This window comes from Melospiza georgiana, chromosome Z (genome assembly GCF_028018845.1).
Source record: "Melospiza georgiana isolate bMelGeo1 chromosome Z, bMelGeo1.pri, whole genome shotgun sequence".
Classification (NCBI taxonomy): Eukaryota; Metazoa; Chordata; class Aves; order Passeriformes; family Passerellidae; genus Melospiza; species Melospiza georgiana.
In genome coordinates, this window is record NC_080465.1 from 75,836,893 (window position 1) to 75,858,779 (window position 21,887).

General features: G+C 41.2%; 1 protein-coding gene across 14 annotated transcripts in view; it reads right to left on the reverse strand.

Annotated features, from left to right (window-relative positions):
• CELF4 (CUGBP Elav-like family member 4) overlaps positions 1 to 21,887 on the reverse strand; it is a 712,585-nt gene that overhangs the window by 306,552 nt on the left and 384,146 nt on the right. For all 14 annotated transcript variants that reach the window (XR_009115967.1, XM_058044471.1, XM_058044473.1 and 11 more), the window contains exon 3: positions 11,937 to 11,985. Coding sequence is in view for 13 of the 14 variants with exons in the window: in XM_058044471.1 (XP_057900454.1) it covers positions 11,937 to 11,985 (49 nt within the window). In the remaining variant the exon portion in view is untranslated. The remainder of the gene's footprint in view (positions 1 to 11,936; positions 11,986 to 21,887) is intronic.

Sequence of the window (21,887 nt, forward strand, 5' to 3'; positions counted from 1 at the left end):
CTAAAGTCATTAAACTCACACAAACTTGGTTCACCCTTTCCTGTGGTTCTGGCCCACTCTTCCACACCTCTGTTTTATTAGCTATTCTTAATAATAATTATAGTCATAATCATTTTGGAAAAAGAAAAAAAAACAACAAGAAAGCAATACATCCAATGTACCTCAGGTTGTGGCAATATAATTTCATGTTAATTGGCTGTCTGCTTGGAAGTGTTAGTATATTGTGGTTAGTAATCAATGCATCTGGCCATTTATCAGTGACTCTAGAGATGGATAAAATAAAGATTTTTGGGAATTAATTACCATTCATATGGCAGTTCATGGGCAGGAAGTATTTTATTAACTATCAATTCCTGCATTTAAGGTTTGATGCAAAAAAGAAAGCATTCCCTCACTAAGGGAACTCCTAAGATACTTAAGTTACTTTTCCCTTATTTTTAACACTCTTCCAGTCCTGTTCATTGGGCAGTCTCAACTTGTTTTATGAAACAAGCCTGCCCTGCCATGGAACATGTCCTCCTCACTTTCCACAAGAATCCATAGGCAGCTTCTCCTATGGGAGAAAGATGGAGCTGATTCCATTGTAAAAGTGTAAGGAATCAGCCCCACAAAGCTGGCTCCAACTATTTGGAAGAACATCATTATTTGGGGAGATTTTCAAAGGGAATATTTAGACACCCAAGGCCCATTGACTTTATGTGAGATTTGAGCAGTGAAACACATTTGACACTTTTGAACACCTCTATTTATCTAACCAAGTTATTTCTGTGGAACTAATGATTAGAGAACCTGAGCACCTAATAATCTTTAATGCATGTATCCTTGCAGCACCAATATTATTTTATAGAAGGAAACTGGAGTCAGAGCAAGATGTTCGGCCAATTTTACGTGTATATTCAGACAGTCAAAGGTAATAATAGTCACCAGATAGAAATGGAGTGAAAATAATAGCCTGATCCTAAGTAACCTCTTCAAGGTCAGGGAGAATATCTGTGGCAAGGCAAGAATTTAAGCCTCAGTCTTCCAAGCTGCAGTCTATTGCCCTGTGCAGAGATTTCTCTTCCTCTGTGCAGGATCAGGCTGCAAGACTGTCCTTAAAATTGAAAAGAAAGGAAACAGTCCCTCACTAATTGAAGCCAACTGTTTATCCTCCCTGGGGGAAAATGTTTCAGTGCAGTGCTGCCTTGAAAATTGCCTCTCTACAAATGATATTACAAGGGGCCATATTCATTTTCTATCACAGATTCCAAAGCAAGCTGGTTTTAAAGATAAAAATACTTTTCTTAATTATGAAAACACATTTTAAAGACACTGATGCTACACACCGCTACTTTTAATTTTAAGGTTTTGGGGAGGTTTTTTGGTTCACTTTCTGTCCTGAGCATATGAGTGGTAGCAAAGTAAAATACAAAAAATGAAAATGGAAATTGACTTTAAAGAGGAATTAAAACTGATCAGATAATCTCTATTGCTCAGGCTGATAAGGATGCAATCCCTTCTATTCTTCCCCTGATATTATGACGCAAACACATTAATGAAAAAAGATACCTTTTCTTTTTAGGACAAACCCCAAACTTCTAAAATCCATAGTTTTTATATAGCAATTTTAATTCATAGATCTCGCCTAGGGTTTCAGAAAAGTCAAGTATCATCCTTCATATGATACAGATAGAAAACTGTGGCCTGAAAAGGTGAAAGTTGCGATTCATCTTACCTCTCTTTAGGTGTCTAAAAGTGAGATATCTAAATCTAAGTTAATTGCCATAGGTTCATTCCTGATTCAGTGACGGGAGAGGGAAGGGAAACTTTGAAGTGCCATTTATCCAATCTGTCTTAGGACAGGATGAATCATAGTTTGGAAGCTCTTCTCTCTCTCCACTGTCCATAGGAGGAGACTAGATTACTAACTTAGACTATATGCTTAATATTTTTGTGATAAAGCTAGAAAAAGTGAATTCTGCCTGCAGTAACATTCTAAGAACCATGGCATAGTTGCCCTATTTAAAATTTCTCCTGTCCCTAAGTCTAGGGCTCCTAAGAGGCCCAGAGATTCTGGGTAAAAGCAGTAGATACAGTTTACTCAGTGAGCTAAATCATTTACATTGAGAGATGTTCTTCCTCCCAAGCTGATTTCATGTACATACTGCAAAATATATATAGCAAATTGGAAAATGCTGTGTATGTCACGAAGAAAAGTTTTCTTGACCTCCAGTGTTTCCGGAGTCTTGAAACTTCTTGCAAGCTGTGACACTCCAATCTGAGATCTCAGCAGGCAAGAGGCAAAACCCTCCCCACTGAAACTCCCACTCAAAGAGAGTTTGTCTGTGTCAAAACTGGGCTGAGCCAATCTGGGTGCCAACAGCTCAGAGTCCTGCCCATGGTGCAGACATTTCCTAGCTCCTGCTTTCCAGAAATACCCTGAATTACTCTAGAGTCAAGGGGATTTGCGAGTCTACGATAAACAAGTGACAGTGGAGAAGAAGCAGACACATATCACGGAATCACAGAATATTCTGAGTTGGAAAGGACCCACCCAAAAGTCCAACTCTTAAGTGAATGGCTGGTATGAGGATCAAACCCACAACTTTGGCATTATTAGCCCCATCCACTAATCAGCCGAGTTTATGACAAAAATCTACCACTGGTGGAATTTTAAAGATGAAAGATGGTGATTTTCATGTGCTGAACACTGGACTCAGTTTATACCATGGGCAGCAGTATAACTGTACCAGGTCTGAAAACAACAATCTTGTTTACCCAGATTTCAGAAGTGGTTAGGCACTTGATTTACATTTATCACACTTGGGGATAGTTGGACAAACAAATGCATGTTAATTAAATGTGTATGTCATATTCACGCCGCTCTAATTTTCCAGAAAAATCTGAAATTTAGATCTGGAGTAATGGTGGCAGACACGAAGAAAACTCTGGGTACCTTAATGATTTTTTTTTTTTTGCTAAATATAGAAATGCCTCTGTGAATCAAAGGAAAAGAGCCCATTCAACAGGAATAAGGGCAACAACAATACCCTCATACCTAACAGATTTGTGACTTCATAGGGGTTGTTTGAATAGTACTGCTCCAAGAGCTGCATTTGGACTCAGTGTAAGAACATTTTGATTCTTTGTGAATGTCAGATGAAATAGTCAAAGAAGAAGCTTGGAAAATCTCAACAAGCAAATGAAATCTCTAAGGTGTGAGCATCAGTCACCCTTACTTTATTCAACACGGGCAGAAAAATGGCCCATACATTTCTTTTCCCCAAAATGTTTTTTTGAAAGAACAGAAAAACATGCCTTACTTTCTTTTAAAGGAATGGCTGCGTAACCGTAACTAGAAGTTCATCAGTGGAAAAAAATACATAATGAATGGCTTGTTATTTCGACTCTTTTGTGAGACAGGTCATTAGAAACTTCATTTGTCTACACAGATTGTACTTATTCAGCTGTATTCTAATAAAATGCACATTGCTTCCAATAAAGGGAATGCATTTGCTATTGATGTGCTATAAACTACTATACAGAGAGGTGTTATTATATTCCTGTGTAATAACAAGCCAATTACAGTGATCAGCAAAACCTTTACAATAAAGTCAATGCACGAGGAGTGATTATCATAATGCATTCTAACTGTTCAGTGCCATAAATGCTTTGCAATTAATTGTGGCGCGTATATATAAATGTATTATTAATTCCATATAAAACCCCATTGACAAGCAACCTTTACATTAAAAAAAGGATACTGGGATTGTTATGTGTCCCCGAGTTCACCCAGGAGGCTGAACTGTATTTACAATGGTAGGATTTTTTATAGGATTATATTTTTTATTTCCTCCACTCTTCTCCTCCCACTTCTTCTTCCATTTTGCCCTTTTACTGAAGAAAACTCCAAATATCACACTGCAGTATGAGGGCTCTTGATTACCCACTGCAGCTGATTTTTGGCCCTGTACACATCCTCCTGTGTACAGCTACAGGCTTTCATTGGTGCCTTAACCCTTTGACACTGACAGCCTTTGCATGAATGCCAAAGGCACTATCTACAAGAAATGAGCAAATAAAAACATACCACAGCCCAGGCAGACAATAAAGGAAGGGTGTGAAGGAGAAGGGAATCAAAGTTACATAACTGATCAAAAGTTCTGTCATAGCAAGAAACAGAGCCAATATCAAAACCTCGAGGAGATGAGCTCCCCAGTCTCTCTCTCCTCCTTCTTGTCAGTAAATTGTTAGGTTACAGACATTTTTTGAAAAATGTGCAATGTGGTTTTTGGTTTTTGGGTTTTTTTCCCTTTTATTCCCCTAATACTTGATTTTAAAAGGTTGTCCTTAGGACATGTACTAGAACACAATGTCCTGTGGATCTTTTCCAGTTCCTATTGATGGGCACACTTCCATTGATTTCAATCACCATGGGAAGGGCAGATGTGAACAAAAGTTTGATGTCCCTTATATTCTTTCAACATTTGACTGCAGAATGGAGCACGTCAGCCTTCAGCAGAGTCATCAAATAAAAACACTACACGTGAGGATCTGCTGAAACCCTTTTTCTCACCCAGAATTAAGTTTTAACAGAGAATGGAGAGCAAGAACAGGGTCATCCAGGGCCACTTTGAATTAACTGATCCATTTGCATGCTGGTACACTCTCCCTGCTTGAAAATACAGCTTTCTGAGGACAGCAGAGTGTCAGCTGTCAGTAGGGTCACATAGTGCTGAAATTCCACAATAAACCAAGAGATTTTGATTTTCCATTGACTGTAATCAGTCCCACAGCCACTTACAGCTAGGAAGACAAGATTTCCATGAGCACTGAAAAGCTCTTTCTGGATCAGATTTATCTTAGAGCTGAAAGAAAAACACTGCAGGTCATAAGAGATGTTCAGATCTGAAATAAAATCCGACAGACATGTCCTCAGACTGATGCTCAAGTTTGTGGGATACCTTAAGAGCCTGTTTGGGTTCTGGACCCAGCTCTTTCCCCAGCTCTTGACAAGACAAACAGGCTTTAAAGGCACTGACATCTCTTCCAGTACTGCAGCATCTCCTACAGTAATTCCTCAGGAGCCTCTGATAATGACACCAGAGTTTGCTGCTGGTCCTGACACTTCCCCAGCCTCTAAGGCAAGAAAGCTACCTCCCAATTTAATATCAAGATTTTTGCTGTGTTCTTGATTTTTCTTTTTATTTTTTTCCCCTTCATTCATGAGCTCATCTTCACTTGTGATAGACTTTTTAACAGAATATTAGGTTTAAATTTAACCAGTCATTTGTTCTCTTTACTGTCCACACAGATATACTGCAATTCAGCTCTAGTAGGTAATATTTTATATGTAATTGATGGAGAAAAAGATATTTATATTTGAATGTGGGAGTATTTTTTTCCAAATGCCTCCTGAAAGAAGTCAAAACCAGCTAACCATGTTGAGTACAAATCTCTGGAAGGGGAGATGTATGAGACTTAGGAGGAGGATTTGACGTGAAGCTGGGAACCTCCTTTCAAACTGCAAGAGTTGACAAGAGGGGAGAGAGATGCTCTTTAAACTATTGTAAACACTGAGGGAAAGAAGAGGGAATATGAGACCCTGGGTGTAGAAAATAATTTTTTTCAGAGGTCTTGAATCCAGAGCTCATACAATTTGTAAATGTTGCTTTACAACTAGTAGTCAGTATCTGCAGTACAACATTTTCAGCAAAGGCTGAGATTCATGTGTGGTGTGACCATTGCAAGCCCCTGTCTGTGCCATTCTCTACCTGAGCTACAAAAGATCAACGTGAGCTGTACTGCACTCATTGTGATGTTGAAAGAGTTAATGGAGATAGGTTCATTGAGATCTTTTCCCCAATTCTGACATGGGACAAAATTATCTTTTTCTCTAAATAATTTGACAGTGCCACCTGCTTACTCCTGCTGAATGAGTGTGTATACCATAAGAGGGAAAAAAAAATATGAGCAGTTGAGGAAAAAGCTGTGGCAGACCACATAAAGGCAGTATGTAAGGATTGCCACCTTGGAAGAGGATATTCCCTCCTGCTGCTCTTGGGTGGGTAGTCTTTTTAAGGTAAAAGGCTGGAAGCAGCTAGTAAAGTGTCTTCCAAAGAGCTGGATGTCACAGGCAACACGTGTGGATCAGAGATCAGAGCTGAGGAAGAGATGAGAGCTGCAGAGACGCAGCTCTGCACGTGCACGGCCCAGAACTCAGGACTGCTCTCACCAGGCACAGCCCAGCCTTCAGCAGGGCAGGAGAGAAGATGCTGAGGTCTGCCAAGGCTGCCCTCTGCTTTCTCATCCTTAGATGTCTTCAGACTTTTCTGGTCTAAAGATCTGAGCAACTAATTTATTCGTTACAAAGGGCTTCCGAGGAGGAAGGAAATCATTCCACGTACGACTATTATACCAACATGAAGCCAAACTAAGCTGAAGGAAACCAGTCTTGCATGACTGCAGCACTCAAATAGGCCTAGATCTGGCTGGTACCTCGATTGGAAGCTCCCTGAGAGGTTTTGGACATTTGCACAAGCTGTGTAATTCTGATTGGTTAAATGGAAAACAACTGACTAACAAATAATTACTGGGTCCTAGGACAGATTGCCCTGCCACCCACAGCAGAGAGCTAGCAAGCTAGAGACTACCTGCTTGAAGTAAGAATTAGACCCAGGCTTTTGTCCTAAATGAAAATTTAACTTAGAAAATGTGGAGAGGCCGTTCTGACCCCATCATCATTACCAAGCTGATGGAAAGGGTATAATAAGTAGCAGAAAATAATTCGTGAGCAAGGCACATGTTTTGCTGTTAACTCTAATTCAGTACTTGAATATTTTGCTCTGAATCTGGAATAAACCATGACCAAACAGATAGTTTCAGATTTTGCACATCAAGAAACAGGTAGAGAAATACTGCAAGTTAGTTGAAATACAAAGTCTAAGCCTTCCAGCTGCCAAGCAACAAAAAATGACACAGTGTCAGGATCTTTAGCTAGTCAGAGTGACTCAGAGAAAAGTTAGAAAGTCTCTTTTCCCAACCCGGTGCTTGAAGAAGGAGTCAGAGCTCTTAATTTCTCAGTCTCAAGGTTGTTTATTGCGTCTTATCTATAAAAAATGTTCTCCTGCCCTGCCGAGGTCTGTCCAGCAGGACAGTTCCAGGCCCACTGCCTGCCCCCAGGACAGTGTTATATCTTTATGCTAAAAACTACATGTATAATATTTACAATGACTTTCCAATTCCTATCACCTATGTTAGAGAGTGAGCTTCTACTCTAAACCAATCTGTGAGTGCCAACATCACAGCAGAAAATGGAGGCCAAGAAGAAGAAGGAGAAAGGCTGGGCACACCCAGATTCCTCCATCTTGCCTCCTGAACCCTCATACCAAAAATCTCAAAATCTACTTTCCACCCTGTGATAACTTCACTATTATTCTACTTAATTTGTCATAACTTGCAAGTCTTCATCTGAAGTTAGTAACTTGCTCCACGAGTCATAATCAAAACCACAAGCATTTTAAGCTCTGTGCCAGGGTCCTGAGACCCCTGGCAAAAGTCTTAGCTGCTCAAGACAGCCAGAGAGATGTCCTAAGTCCTGACAACACAGCACACACCTCCCTCAAACATGCACAAAAGATAACCTGCTTGAAAGCACAGACATAAACTTTAGCAGGTTTCTTGCATGCAGAAATACTGCAGAAATACTGCAGTACAATGCACCGCAGTCTGTCCTGTAAACCTCTTAACACTCTCTCTGCAGGACACTACACCCTTTCAATCCTAAAGCACTCTCTACTTTTCCTTTCTTTACTCCAGGAGCCTTCAGTTTGAAGGCTGGAGGACCCCAAAACCACCACAAAACGCATTTTGGTAGTGACATTTACACTGAGCCAGGGTATAGCGCACGGCGTACATCTTTGCATGGTTTCCTTCATGGACCTTCCTCTGTCCTTTGAGAGGAATGTGGGAGCAGTGGAGCATCTAAGCATCACTAACGGGCTGCAGCTGGAGCAGCAGGAGAGTCCTTTCCTTTTAAAAAATGTTACTGCCTGTACAACATAGTGGGACCTGGGGGCTGCGTTTATCATAGGTTAACCCTGCCAGCTGCAGTGAGAGCTGCCTGGTGAGGGCTGGAGATATTGTGGATGAAATAAGAAATGGCTCCAAACTTTTGCCCCAAACCACAAAACAGACTTGAGATCACTCTCTAAGTTTGAGAAACTTTAAGTGATAGATACCTGCAGGCTATTTTTAGAGCTTAATATCAGACAAGGAGCTGAGAAAAACCACCTCCACCAAGGCGAGAATAATAGTGAATTCTAACAGTTTAGCTGGGATTTTTTATTTTGAAATTTTGATGTGGAGTTCTAGCTTACCTCCCCAAAACTGTATTAGACTAACTAGTCTCTGGCAAAGTAGTTTCTGTATAATCAAGATAAAATGGCTAAAACAAAGGCCAATGAAAGTTCCTAAGATATCCTAGATATCCTTAGTAGAGCTGGACTCACAATCTGATTTTTCATGACAAAATATGGAATTGCTCATTTTCTATCATATTCCATCAATTATGTTAGTGTAAAAGTAAAAAGTCTCAATGGACTCTGATCTTCTGATCAGGTATTTGAAAATTTATGAAGCATTTTGTAAAAGGAATACCCCTATAGAATATTTTGTATCTTGACTATGCACATACATGCACAAACAAGCAGAAATGTAAAATGTAAAATTTTTCCAGTAATTGAGACTATTTCCCTAGAGGAATATATTGAGGACACATTAATTTCTATTTCCCATGGGATTGATTAGGCAAATGTAAATAATGCCAGTTTTTGTTTAAAAGGTTTTCACGCTTTGTTTTGCTCGTAGTACAATATGGATATTAACAAAAAAAAAATAAACCCAGAAAAATTATTAAGCGGCACTCACCATATCCATTTTGGTGGGTTGACTGTAATTTTTTTACAGCAATATACCGAACGCTTTCCCAAACTAAGACAGTCTAAATTCCAGCTCACACACACTGAATGCTAACACTCACTCTCATTTCAGCTGAGAATTAGGGCACAGGGAGGGTTAAAGACCAAAAAAAAAAAAAAAAAAAATCCAGACTCCTGAACAACAAGAAAAACTGAGCTTAATCTGGTTGAAGGCGAGAATAAATTTGTGACTCTTATCACCTTTTACTTGTGGAAGAACTTGCTGAAAAATTCAAAGATTCCTGTTTCAGTAAAATGCAAGTACTTGTCTCCAAAGAAAACACAATCTCAGTTCCACAAGAATGCTGCTCACCTTTTTCAGTAAAAACTTGCCTGCAAGCTGCAGTTCCAGAAAACTGCATTTTTTCATTAGCACTGTGGCCTGGCACCAGAATTCCCCTTAATCCAGGGTGTCTATTCCCCAAAATCCAGAGTGTGGATTTTGGGCAGAGCAAGGACTTGTACTGCGTGGAAGAGCTGTTTCATCTCCCAAGCCCCTCTCCTCCCCTATGTCCCATACTGATAGAGGGACAGGGTATAATAAGCCACAACTTAAATTTCTTTATTGTTGAGGTTGACCTTTATCTTGCAGCCCTAATGAAGCCTTTTGATGCGCTCCTAAGGCACAGAGCCCCCTTTTTAGCATTCTGTTTTCCGTGCCTGCTCTAACCGGTGGGCTCTTGAAGAACGTAAGTTTTCACACAATGCCTCCCTTGGGTGCCAATTGTTCTTTTCTCCCACAGCTGCCCTTGAGTCATGCCGTCCTGGAGCATCCCCAGCCCAGAAGCAGCTTGTCAGTGGGGAATTAGGACAACGTGTCTTTCACATCAATGACGAGAGCACCCGCTTGGCCTCTGCATTGTGATCGCCACTGACAGGAGAAATACGGGAGCAGGCTGGATGGGAAAAGATGAGGTTTGTGTAAGATGAGGAGGTAATTAGCTAAAATACAATGGGGAGGGGGCCACGGGTGGGATAATGTGGAATCAAGCTGCCTCTGGAGCCCTTTGCAGTTCAAACCACTGCTCCTGAAAGCAGCTGCTCTTATAGCAAAGGAGTTTGAAAACCCTCCCCAGAAAGCCAGGCATGTGTTCTCTATTACTGATTTGCATTAGAAAAAAAAAAAAAAAAGAAAAAGATTGGGAGCTACATACCCTGTAGGCGCACTAGGCAAATTGGCCAGCCTAATTATTATTTTTTGGTATGTCTAATTAAATGGACAAAAGGCCTTCCCTTCACTCTCGCTGTCAGCACGAACTCCACTGGAATGTGCTTAATGTCCCCTCATTTGCCCAGGCAGCTGAGCCTTTCCATTTTCCCCTAGGAGATTGGCATTGACAACTGCCCATGGCTTACCCAGTCCTACTCAGACACAGAGCCAGATCTTCAGACAAGGAGGGAAAGGGGAAGAAATTGACCTGGTTCTATTAAAAACCACTGGACAATGCTGAAGGATGTGATGCGTCTTTGTTGCAAGTCAGAAATGTGCCCTGGCCCTTGAATGCAGAACTTGCCAGATCCCATCAGGTACTTTCCCCCTGTATTAACCAAATTCCCCTAAATTTTCTTTATAGAGGTCCTGAAAGGGCAGTATTTGTCTCTGATGGAGATTTCTGGTGTTTTTCCAGCACTCATTTCTCCTGTTCTGCAGTTACACACCACCACAGCCAATCCTTACAGAACCCTTTTCAACCTGTAGTTTCACCAGCCTGTAACACCAACCCTTTAACTACAAGCTACATACCAATTCTCCCAACAGCTTGAGTCACTGGAGAGTTTCAGCCTCACACTGACACAGCCAAAGTCCCTGAAAACCACAGCTTCCAAATGAAATGAAAGAGAATGTGGTGCCTTTTCTCTGTGAGGCATTTTTCTCCTTTTAAGTAGTTGTTGCCGGAGATTTCCACTAATGCCAGCACAAAGATAGTCATCCCACAAATGAAGAAGAGTTTATATTTATGGTGGAAATTGAAAAGTTTTCAGACATCTAAGAGCCACATCATTGCTAAATGACAAAATCTACTCCCACATTTATCAGATACATAAGCACTAGAGGTTTTTACTGAAAAGATGAGGAAAAGGCTCTCTATTTTTTTCCCAAAGAGATAGGGATAGAGAGGAAGAGTACATGTCATTATATATATATGCGTGTGTATATATATATAAATGTACAGACACAAGAAAAAAATAGCAGGATGGTAATTTATCCAGCATAACAGACCATCTCACACTCTCTCAGTGATCTGTGTGTTTGATCTGACAAACAGGCTCCTATTAGAAGAGTACGGTGAAGTATCACCCCATCAGTTCAGGTAAAAAACCTTTTACAGGAAACACCTCATCACTGGTGATCTATTGAACAATCACTTAACAAAGCCTTCCAAATCCACTGTGTAGAATGGAAAAGCAAAATACCAGCTCCTGATTTCAGCTATACCTGTGCAAATCCTGAATAACTCCCAGGGTCTGGGAGAAGTCTTCAGTTTCCACAACAGGTTTATCCAGATAAGCTGATACAGGTGCAGAAAACTCTGCCAGCTCAGAATTTGCTTTTTCCAGAAGCAGAGTTTCTTGACTGCATGCAGAAACAACATGGTTAGAGGAACCATAGAATTTCTGCTTTATCCTAACCAAATTAAACACATCTACAGCTCAGCCTGACACGGGCTTGAAAAAACCCCCATTGCTGTCCACTGCTGTTAAACTTTGTTAAGTCACTGCCTGATGCTTCACTTCTTAACAAGGCAGTTATTTGTTTCTCAGGCAATCGCTGGCACCTGCCTGCCTTTTAAAATCAAATAATAATTGAATATGAGGAAAGTGAGACGAAGTAAAGGAGATTTAATAAAGAGAATCTTTGCTGTGGAGGGAATTTCTTTGGCAGTGATTACGTTACTAATTGATCAGCACATTGCCTGAGAGAAGCCAGAGACAACAATTATATTTAGCACTGTGGCTGAAAGCAATGCAGTCAACTACCTCCTCGGCTTTCGCTGTCCGCTGGCTTCACCTGGATCGGTCTGTTCATCTGCAAGGAAGAACAAAGACAGACATGTAATTAATGGAGGAGTCAGACATTCATATACAGAGGCTTGCTTTGCTTCTTTACTGCGCATCATAATTAGCACCAGCATTTACTCCACAAGGGGGGGAAAAAAAGCAATTAGTAAACAAAGAACTAACCAGTGCAGGCTGCGGCTTGGTCTGAGGCAAATAAATCAGTGTCACTCCTGTTACCCGACAGTGGCTTTGTTGAATCACATTGGGAGAGGGATCTGACTCATTTCACACAGGTCATGAAGTTTTAAATGTAACTTTTAAAATTTCTAATAGTTTCCCCTGGAAACACTGGTGCATGACAGCAAAAATGCTTTGTCAGAACATCAGGACCAGTGAAACTTAAAGTGCAAAAATTTCTTTAGATTGGTGTGATGGGAAAGAAATTGAAAAGCTAATTCCACTTCTACTGTTAGCTCAGTAGGATAGTCATGTGTGACACAGCAGCCTCCATTTCAAACCAGGATTTGGATCTAACTTGTCCACACGCTGCAGGAGTATTGGATACTGAGAATTTTCTGGTGGTAGAGGACCAGATGTTCCTTCTATTGCTTTTTCAGATATCTTTTTCCTTTCTCATATCACTATACGAGTAGGATTAAAAACCTTGCCCACAGTGTTGTGAATAGGTTTCTGTTATTCAAATTATCCCTCTCTCACTCAACAAAATCACTGGGGACCATCACTATCCCCAGAGCTGCTCACTCCCAGGAGAGAGGGCAACAGATGCTCACAATGTTCTTCACTGGCAGTGCCTAACATGATGTGGGAGCCTGAAGAACAGGGATGAGGGTAAACCCCTCCTGTCAATAGCCAGGAATGCAGACTGGATCAGAAACAGCTAAGAATTTAGTCTGAAAGCTCTTCCCTGCCTCATACTTCTTGTCACATAAAGCAATCAATACCCTGTACAGATGGAGTATTCAAAATATCTTTCTATGTGTGACCACCTCTGAGCAGAATAAAAATATCTTTTTGATTTGTCAACCAACAAAGAAAGTACAAGTTCAAACAAGAATCACAAGGAGCACGAGGTCAGAAGGCAATAGGAATCTCCTAACATATGTCTTCCCAGTAAAGTCAGACCACAAATTGGCTGATGAATATCACAGAATGCCTTCAGGGAATTAATCCGTCCCTTATTTGTGGCTAATCATAGTTGGGCAGCAAGGCCATTAGTTTCATTTTTCCTTTTTTTTTTTTTTCCTAATTTCCCCCTTTTTTTTTTGAAAAGCACTTCATAATAAGTTAGATTTATTCTAATTGCTCTGCACACATTTTTAGTAACAACAAGTTATCAAGCTGGCTGACAAGTAGGTTAAGATGATGAAGAGCCTAGCAGATCCTGCTGTATTGTTGTCTCTAGAGGAAAATGTACTTATCCATAAAATGACTACAGTTGGACTCACGCTCTGCAAGAGAAGGATCCATGCCTACAGATGCTACTACTGAGCAGTTCCTGCTCTCCTCTATGCCTGTGCCATCCAACAAAACCCAGACAGCTGAAGTGCTGAAACCAACAAAGAGTCTGGTAATAGCTAAACCTTGCATCAGCCCTTACTTCTGCAAAGTTGCTCACAGAGGTACTACAAGGTGTTAGCAGGGCAGGGGTGATGTACGAAGCAGCAGCAGCAGGACAGGTATCCTGCCACAGGGCTCCTTTATTCCCACATGTGAGCAGCTAGCTGCTGCTCACATTCAATGATCTGACACCACACAGGCGAGGAGAGAACTCAACGCCGTGTAAATGTGTGGAAAGTGTAACTCTGAGCCACTCTCGAACTTGGTGTTTGAGGCATAAACCGTGCATGGTCCTTTGCAGTGCCTGTTCCTCTCTACTGATCATGGAGGTTGTCTTTGCATTTAGACTTAGCTGATGTGAACCCCACCTTGCTTCTCATGTGCAGGACAATGAAGGCAAATTCCCTGGTTGCTTCCCTGAGCTGCTCAGCCTCTGGCTGTTTTTGTTTGCAGCAGGCTGGTGTTGGCCATCCACGTGCCAAAATCTGACTTGGGACCTGGTTACTTTTAACATTTGCCCCCTTATTCCAGATTATGGGCTCCTGATGGGAACCTTATGTCTAATCCACCCCTATGGTCAGAAAAGGGGATTCAGAGGTCCCTGGTGCTCATTCCAAGACAGCCAGAACCTGCATCTCAAGCAGTCAGAGGAATGTCACAGTAACCAGGAAATTGCAGGAGGTGTGCAGGATACAGCATCAAAAGGCAAAGTCTGGAGCCCGAATGGACACAGCCTTGAGATGCAGAACATCCCATAAATCCACCCACATAGGTGCTGATCTGCATTGTGCTAAAGTCCATGAAAATTTCCACTGAACTCAAATAACTTTTGGATCCAGCCTTGAGGAAAACTAGACAGATTTCATCCTTCTTTCTGAGTTGAATGAAGTCAGTTTGCACAAGGCAGAGGACATTATCAGACCCTTTGGCAAAAATGAAAGGATGCAAATATGTGTTTGGACTTTGGTTGTTTTTTTTTTGGTTGGTTTTTTTTTTTTTTTTTGGTTTGTTTTGGTTTGGTTCTTTGTTTTTGTTTTTTTTTCTTTCTGATATTGAGGAGTGAGAAAAAGCAGTCAGTTCTGAAGAAAATTTATAAAAAGAGTGAGGGACTGAGCATCCAACAGAGGAAGAAAAAACTGAGGAAATTAATAAGTAAAAGGCTAGTGTAATTTAATGTACACTATGATTTATACACTTGACAATTTCTTTATAGACCAAAGAGAAAGTGCTGCCTGAACGGAGCCCATAATACAAATTGAGATCATCTTGACATGAAAGACACCAATTATAGGGAGAAACACTGAGAGGAAAATAATTAAGTTTCCTTTCTCCATCTATGGAATTTTTTTTTTTTCATACAGACACTCTGGGAGCAAGGACCTGTCATGGGGACCAGAAAAGGGCTAAGTGTGGAAATAAAATGGCAGAACAATGCAGCTTTCTAACCCTGGGGAAATGCCTTAGTGGGGATAAGGGTATTCAGATATTCAAGTTCCCTGCTTATTCTTCAGCTGGAAGTGGCCATAAGTTAAGTGGAATGAAACTAAAGTTTATATTCCAAAATGAAGCCTTCTGAAGAGTGTTTGGGGAAATAGTGATATGGACATCTTTAATATGTGTCCTGTTTTGGTGGACCCTGAGTGTGTGACAGGAGAAAGAATATTTTCCAGACAGCAAATCTGATTAATACCACCAGGAAATCCACCTGGGATCTGTGGAATTACAGATGTGGCTGTAAGGTGTTATTAAACCCTGTCACTAGAAGGCTTCAAAAGGGATTTGGCTGCATGGGAAAGGACCTAGGGCTGGCTGACCCAACATCTGAACTGGTGGATGGAGTGAGTGCACTGCCAGGCTTTCCTCTAGGATGTGCTGTCCTTTCAGTGGTTCTTCTTTCCTCTGCTCATGGATGCTCTTTGTGCTCTCATCTGAAATATGATCATGCTTCCCTGTTCCATGTCACCCCTGCTGGGGTGCCACTGAGAAAGGAGTAAATTGTTTGACCATTTTTTAGTCCCAAAAACATTCATCTCCTCTTTAAATTCTCTACCATCCTTTAAGACCTGACATAAATTTTTTATTCCCTCCATAATATGGAGATATCTGACTTTATGGTACCAGAATGCTCTATAGTTATAAAACCATTATAAATCAGGACAATGTTTATCCTCATTCATGATTCAGAGTCCCATTTGGCCAAAAATTTACTTTGAAGTGCTTCACTCGACAACAATTTTGTAGCAGAGATGTGCTGAGGACCACTGAGGCACAGGGATTTAGGCAAGAGCCAAATAATTTAATCTGGATTACATATATAGGCACAGTGCTCAGAGAGGTGGTAAGACAGTGTTATGCACAGCGGAGTTTTATGCACAACTGTGTTCCCAGTGTGGAGTCAGGAAAAGCCTGTGGCTCAGGTTCCCCATCTGTACTGGAAGAGGAACCATGGCAGCTGTGAATGGGCCCATTTCAGGAAGAGGTGTTGTGTCCTTTTCCTAAAAATGCCATAAATACTTGTGTTGATGGTGGAGTTAGAACTTCATGTGCATCACACTTCTCATTTTCCTGTGATTCTTTGCAGGTTCATCAACGATGAATACCACCCTTGCCAGCACCTTTGCAAACCTTAGGCAAGGTGATCACACTTTCTACGCTTCGTACCCTTCCTTCATTTTGGCTTGCCCTTTCTTCTTTTTTGCCAAAAAACCAACCCATCCAAATTATGCCAGATGCCACCATCTCACACCAAATTGCCACTGCCCCACCTATGCCCACCCCAATTCTCCCAGCAAGTGGAAACACAACATCATTTTTCATGTCCAATTACAGCCACTGTGGTGCCACTGTTAAAAGACAGCGCAGGTACCCCTGTCAAAAAGGGTTTGAGTTACAAGAAGCGATGAATTATAGCAAGCCCTTTTTCAATTCTCCACAGAAATGAAATGTCAGAGCTTGCTGCTGTATTTTTCTCAGCACCATCAGCTACAGGCCACTGCAGGAATTAGACAGGGGACAGACACTTTTCTGCATCATGATTTTTCTTTTCCTAAGGTTGTCGTTTTTTTCCCCCACCAACCTTTTTCTGCTCCCTCTGGCTTTGATATTAATTTAGAGCAGGTAGAAGGATCACCTAGGAAAGAAGAGTAGGAAGCAGAGACAGCTGATTTCTCACTGTCTCCATCTTTCTTCCTCTCACTGTTCCTACCACCCTTTTCCTTCTTGTCTCACCCACGTTTTCATTGCTCATCAATGTACCTTCTGTTTTTAAGTAGGTCTAAAACTCTACTTGAGAATGGACAAATACAGAGATTAAAAAATACAGAGATTAAAAAAATTCCCTCAAAAATATGGAGCTATTCTGAATATCTTAAAATGTGCTCTGAAACAGGAAAGAAAAGGGAAAAGATGAGGAGATTACTGAAGATTAATTAAATGCCACTAATAGGAAGATCATGACCAAGCAGAAGAGAGGCTGGAGATAATCTGCTGGTTGTGCTTAAGGGTCATGTCACTTCAGGAGACAAAAGGTTATTCTAGAGCTTGTGTGCTTTATAGAACCATGGAAGATTTTCCTGCCGATCATATGAATAATAATAATAATCTTTCCACCATCCTTAGAGGTCTTAAAATAATTGAATACTCGTTGAGGACATATTGGGGCTTTTGGTTTGTATCAAGAACCATGATGAAAGGATTTCTGCTGCCCATATTTCTGGAATTTTCCAGAAATGTAAAAAGAGTAGAGGAGCTGACCTCTGGCAAGGCCTGTTTCCAGCTCTCTCCTGGGCTTCTGGGTGAGTTTGGACACATCATTACATCTGCCTCTTTCTCAACTTTTATTCTACTAATGAAGATAAAGATATCATCATGTAGTATTAAGGTGGTTGATGGAAAAAAAAAAAGTGTCTAAATTCTGCTTTTAAACAAACAAAAAACTAATAAACGAACATCCTGTCATTTCTATGCTTGAATTATGTGGACAGATATAACAGCAAATAACAAACTCTTCATTCTCACTGAGGTTGTGTTGTGTTTGGTATTGTTCAGGGATCAGCCCCCTAAACTGATGATGAAACTCAGCTGTGACCTGGTCATGAAGAATGCCAGCTAGCAGGTCTTAGCAAATGTTTATTGGGCACTCCTGCATCTCTGTAGCTGCTGGTTGGCTTAATGGAAAAAAAAAATCCCCAAAATAATATGGTGTTCTTGATGGTTTTGTGACATAGCTCAGATGTTAATTGGAGCTAGGAATAGTTTAATACCTGCTCAGAAATTTTCAGAAAATACGTTTACTATTTATTTCTTTGGTGAGTTTTCTGTTTCTAATCTCTCCCCAAAATGCTAAGAGGAATTTTATTTTACCATTTCTGCCAACTGAGTCTGCCATGAGACTTTTTTGAGTCTGCCACGTGCACAATAGTAATTTCTCCAAATTCAATACAGCTATTTATGTGAGCAAAGGTATTGGCAGGAACGTGTTTATGGGAGTGGGTCATAATTTTTAAAGCATTGAACAAAATCTGCCCTGATAGAGGGCCCTAAGGAAATGCAAAGTATATCAGTGTCAAAGTTGGAAAAGCCAAGAAAATCACCTACAATTGAATTGTGTATGTGTAATTGCAAAGTTCAAGTAAATCACTCTGTACCTGATTCTGAGTGACATAATTGAATTACAGTGATCTAAACTAGATAGCCATAAGCATGAATCCAAAGCAATCTCCTTTCTCTGAAGAAAAAAAACCAACAAAGTCAGGGCTCAGGTGCTCAGCTCAGGGAAATTTCTCCAAATGCTACAGAATCAGGAAAGTCTCTTCACCACAGGTTAGCTGCACAAGTAGACTCCTATATTTGTCTATTTCAGCTGCAATTCATAAAGCAAAAACCTGTCCCCAAGGTAATAGAGGTAAGTGCTATGTATGCATGGATTGATGTGTAATTACACATTATCCACATTTACTGTGGGCACTCCGAATTGATAAAATGTTGGGTTAACAAAAGAGTAAGGAGAAGAAGTATTTTAGAAAGTTTTTTAAAAATTACCCAAAACCCCCCCAAACTAAATCACGTAGGTTTCCCTTGCTAGTAATGCATTGCCTCTGAAATTATTATCCCAAAACTCATCTTGGTAAAGGAGTCTTATTTCATCCCCACCACCCTCTTCCCCTCCTGTTGAGATGTGTGCCATAGGTATGTACACAAACAGATGACAAGACCTGAAATGGCAATGTGTGAAATATGAAAAAAACCCCACTGAAGGGTCTGACCTTTCCAAATCAGTCAATGCTGTGGTGCCTGCCCCTGAGAATGATTGCTACCGGCCATCCCTGCTCTCTGAGACTATTTCTATATATCATATAGAACATATTATAACCCATCTGTCTAACTATTGATTCATCTTTCTCCTTTTCTCCCGTGTGTAGATGAACCCAGAGGGGCTCCAGTTCAGTTCATGCTCATGTGCACAAGCCTGTGGCTTCAAACACAAAACTTCTTCCTCACTCAACAGTTTGGGCTTGAGTTTGAATAAACTGCTAATCTTGCTAATAGGCAACTACAGACTTTCCAATACAACAAGTCATTTTGTTTGTTCCTGGGGTAGCTGAGCATGTAGTGTTTAATCTTATGGTGTCTCTGGTTTTAAATGAAGTGTGGTAGGGTAAAGGGAGAGCTCAGTCTTCATCCTGTGTTTGAGGACAAAACACAGGATGCTTGGAGTGAAGCCTCATTTTCCAAAATGAGATAATCAGAACTGCCTTTTAAGCTTTTATTTTTGTTTTTTGTTTGTTTGGTTTGCTTTGGTTGGTTCTTTTTAGTGTTTCCATCTTATAAATATTGTTTCATGTACAAATCTGCATGTGAAACAGACAGCAGGAGATTTCCTTAAAGCTTTGGGCAGTGACACTGTAAAAATGGTGTTTGGTAGCTCTATTTTCCCTCCCTAGACTGTGCTGCCACGTGGTACCTTGGTGGCTAAGGACAGAAGATGATGCTCTGATCACCCAGATGTGTGATTTTTGCACTCATGGATCTTACTTGGCTCCTGCCCTTGACCTTTCTTTCCAGGAAAAGACGGGTGTCTTGTGGACAGTGACTTCTGAAAAGGTGTCTGTAGCCCCAGACCCCTTACATGAGTGAGAAATCCCTGAGCATTTAGTGAGCACACTTAAGCATGTCGAGTCCCAGGACTGGCCCTCTGGCCAAGCTAAGCTACATAAAAGGGTCTATTTCTATGTGCATCCTTAAAGCAGAGGAATTACTCTTGAGTGAACATGCTGTTCATTAAATCTCGTTTTCTGCTGATATGATGAGCAACTACAATGTGAAATTCTGTTCATAAGCACATCAAATTCTAATATAAAACTAAGTCAGTCTTTTGCTGTCCTTTCCTCTCTTCTTCCCTAGTATAGTAGGAAAAATTTTTTCCATAATCTTATCTTTCTTCTAATTTCCTTCTCAAGTTTATTTCAAGATAATTTGCTTCCAATTTTAAAATATGCCCAAACACCTTCTATCAAAAATCGTTCTTCTCTATCCCTAACTTTTTCTATTAGCCAGCTTAGCATGTATTGAGTAAAAAGAGACCTCATTCTCTTTCACTTTGATCCCAAACTCCTTCAAGGCAGAGTAACAGTGTAGTCATGGAATGATGGAATAATTAATGCTGGAAAAGATCTCTAGGATCACCAAATCCAATTGTTAATACAACACTGACATGTCCAGCGCTAAACCATGCCCCTCAAATGTCCATCTGTGAGCTTTTTGAACACTTCCAGGGTTGATGGCTCCATCACTTCCCTTGGCAGTCTGCCCCAATGATTACCACCCTTTTGGTAAAGAAATATTTCCTAATATCCAAATGCAACCTGCCCTAGCAGGTCTACAACTTAGACCGGTTCCCCTTGTTATCTGAGAGAACAACCTCCACCTGGCAATGACCCCTTTCCAAGTAATTTTAGAGTGACAAGGTCTCCCCTGAGCCTCCTTTCTCTCAGGCTGAGCTCTCCATTTCCCCCAGCAAGTGAAGGCAGTCCAAATGGACACTACAAAGACAGCCTCATCCTAACAAGCACAGACCCTCACCCTGCAGATGGCTAATGCATGTATGAGGCATCACAGCCTTTAAATGAGCAATGAGAACATGAGCTGAGGGTCCTGGATCAGTTTTGCAGTGCTCAGATAAGGTGTTTTTGGTGGTGGATCTCTCTCTGTCTGCACTTCCCAGCTGAAGGCCTCCCCTCAGACCTCACATCCCAGTGGTCCCACAGGTGCTCCTGGTGCTATTTTGCTGCTGTCTGTTGGGCAGGTGGGGTGTTGTCTGCATGTGGGGCACACCATGGTCACACAGAGCCCTGGGGACTCCTCAGCACGGACGTGAGCAGGGATCAGCAGTCAGATCACAGAGACAGTTGTGTCCCTGAAGGCATTGTGGACATAACCCTTGCTCCCTCATGAGGAGATGAACATCTGCTCTTGTCTCTACCTTGCCCTGGGCCCATGGCCTCTGGCTATTGGAACTTTCCTGCTGTGCTCTTCCCTCTCTGAGCTTTATCTCTTCTTCTGAAGCAAGACCCAAACGTTGCCTTTGCCACTAATGGTTGCTTGGCTTGACTCTGCAGACTTTAGGCAAGGCCAAGCTCCATTGACTTCAGTGCTTTGAGTGCAAAAAGACCTTGGCCACCGTCCATCCAAGAAGATTAGACCTTCTGTGCTTGTAGCTTTGTGTGCCTGGCCACAAAGATAAGAACCACAGCCAGCCCCTTTGCCTATGGAGAAATGATTTCCACGGCATTGCCATTCAACAAACAACTGAGTAAGCTGGGTAAATTAACTAGCTGCTTTCACCCACTGCCAGTGCCATGAAATACAGGCTCTCTCACTGATCTAAATGTGCAGGTAGCTTCAGAGCATGACTTTAAACACAGCCTCCCCAAGAACTGAAAGAGGCTCTCACCAGGTTAAGATTGCAAGCAGGGTTTTCCTTGGTACTGGGCTAGAAAGTGTTCTTCCCCCATCCCTGGTTGGTCCTGCTTCCAAGGTCAGTGTGTTCACTCTCTTCCTCCTACACTAATTTCCCATTTTTAAAAGCTTAAAGTCACCTGCTTGCTGTAGCATAACAGAGAGCAGACCATCACCTCAGTTCTGAGCAACAGGAGGCCCAGACCCAAACCTATTCTAGGCAGAATGCTCTGACATTTCTGCACCACAAGAATTTCCTTCTAAACATGTATCCCTATCCTCTGCAGGTGTTACAGTTGTACTCTCTTTTCAGTTCTATTAACAAACAAATAAAATTTAGTCTTTTTTTTTAGACAGCCTGAAACAAGTTCCATCTGAACAGAAGGGCCCCCAGCA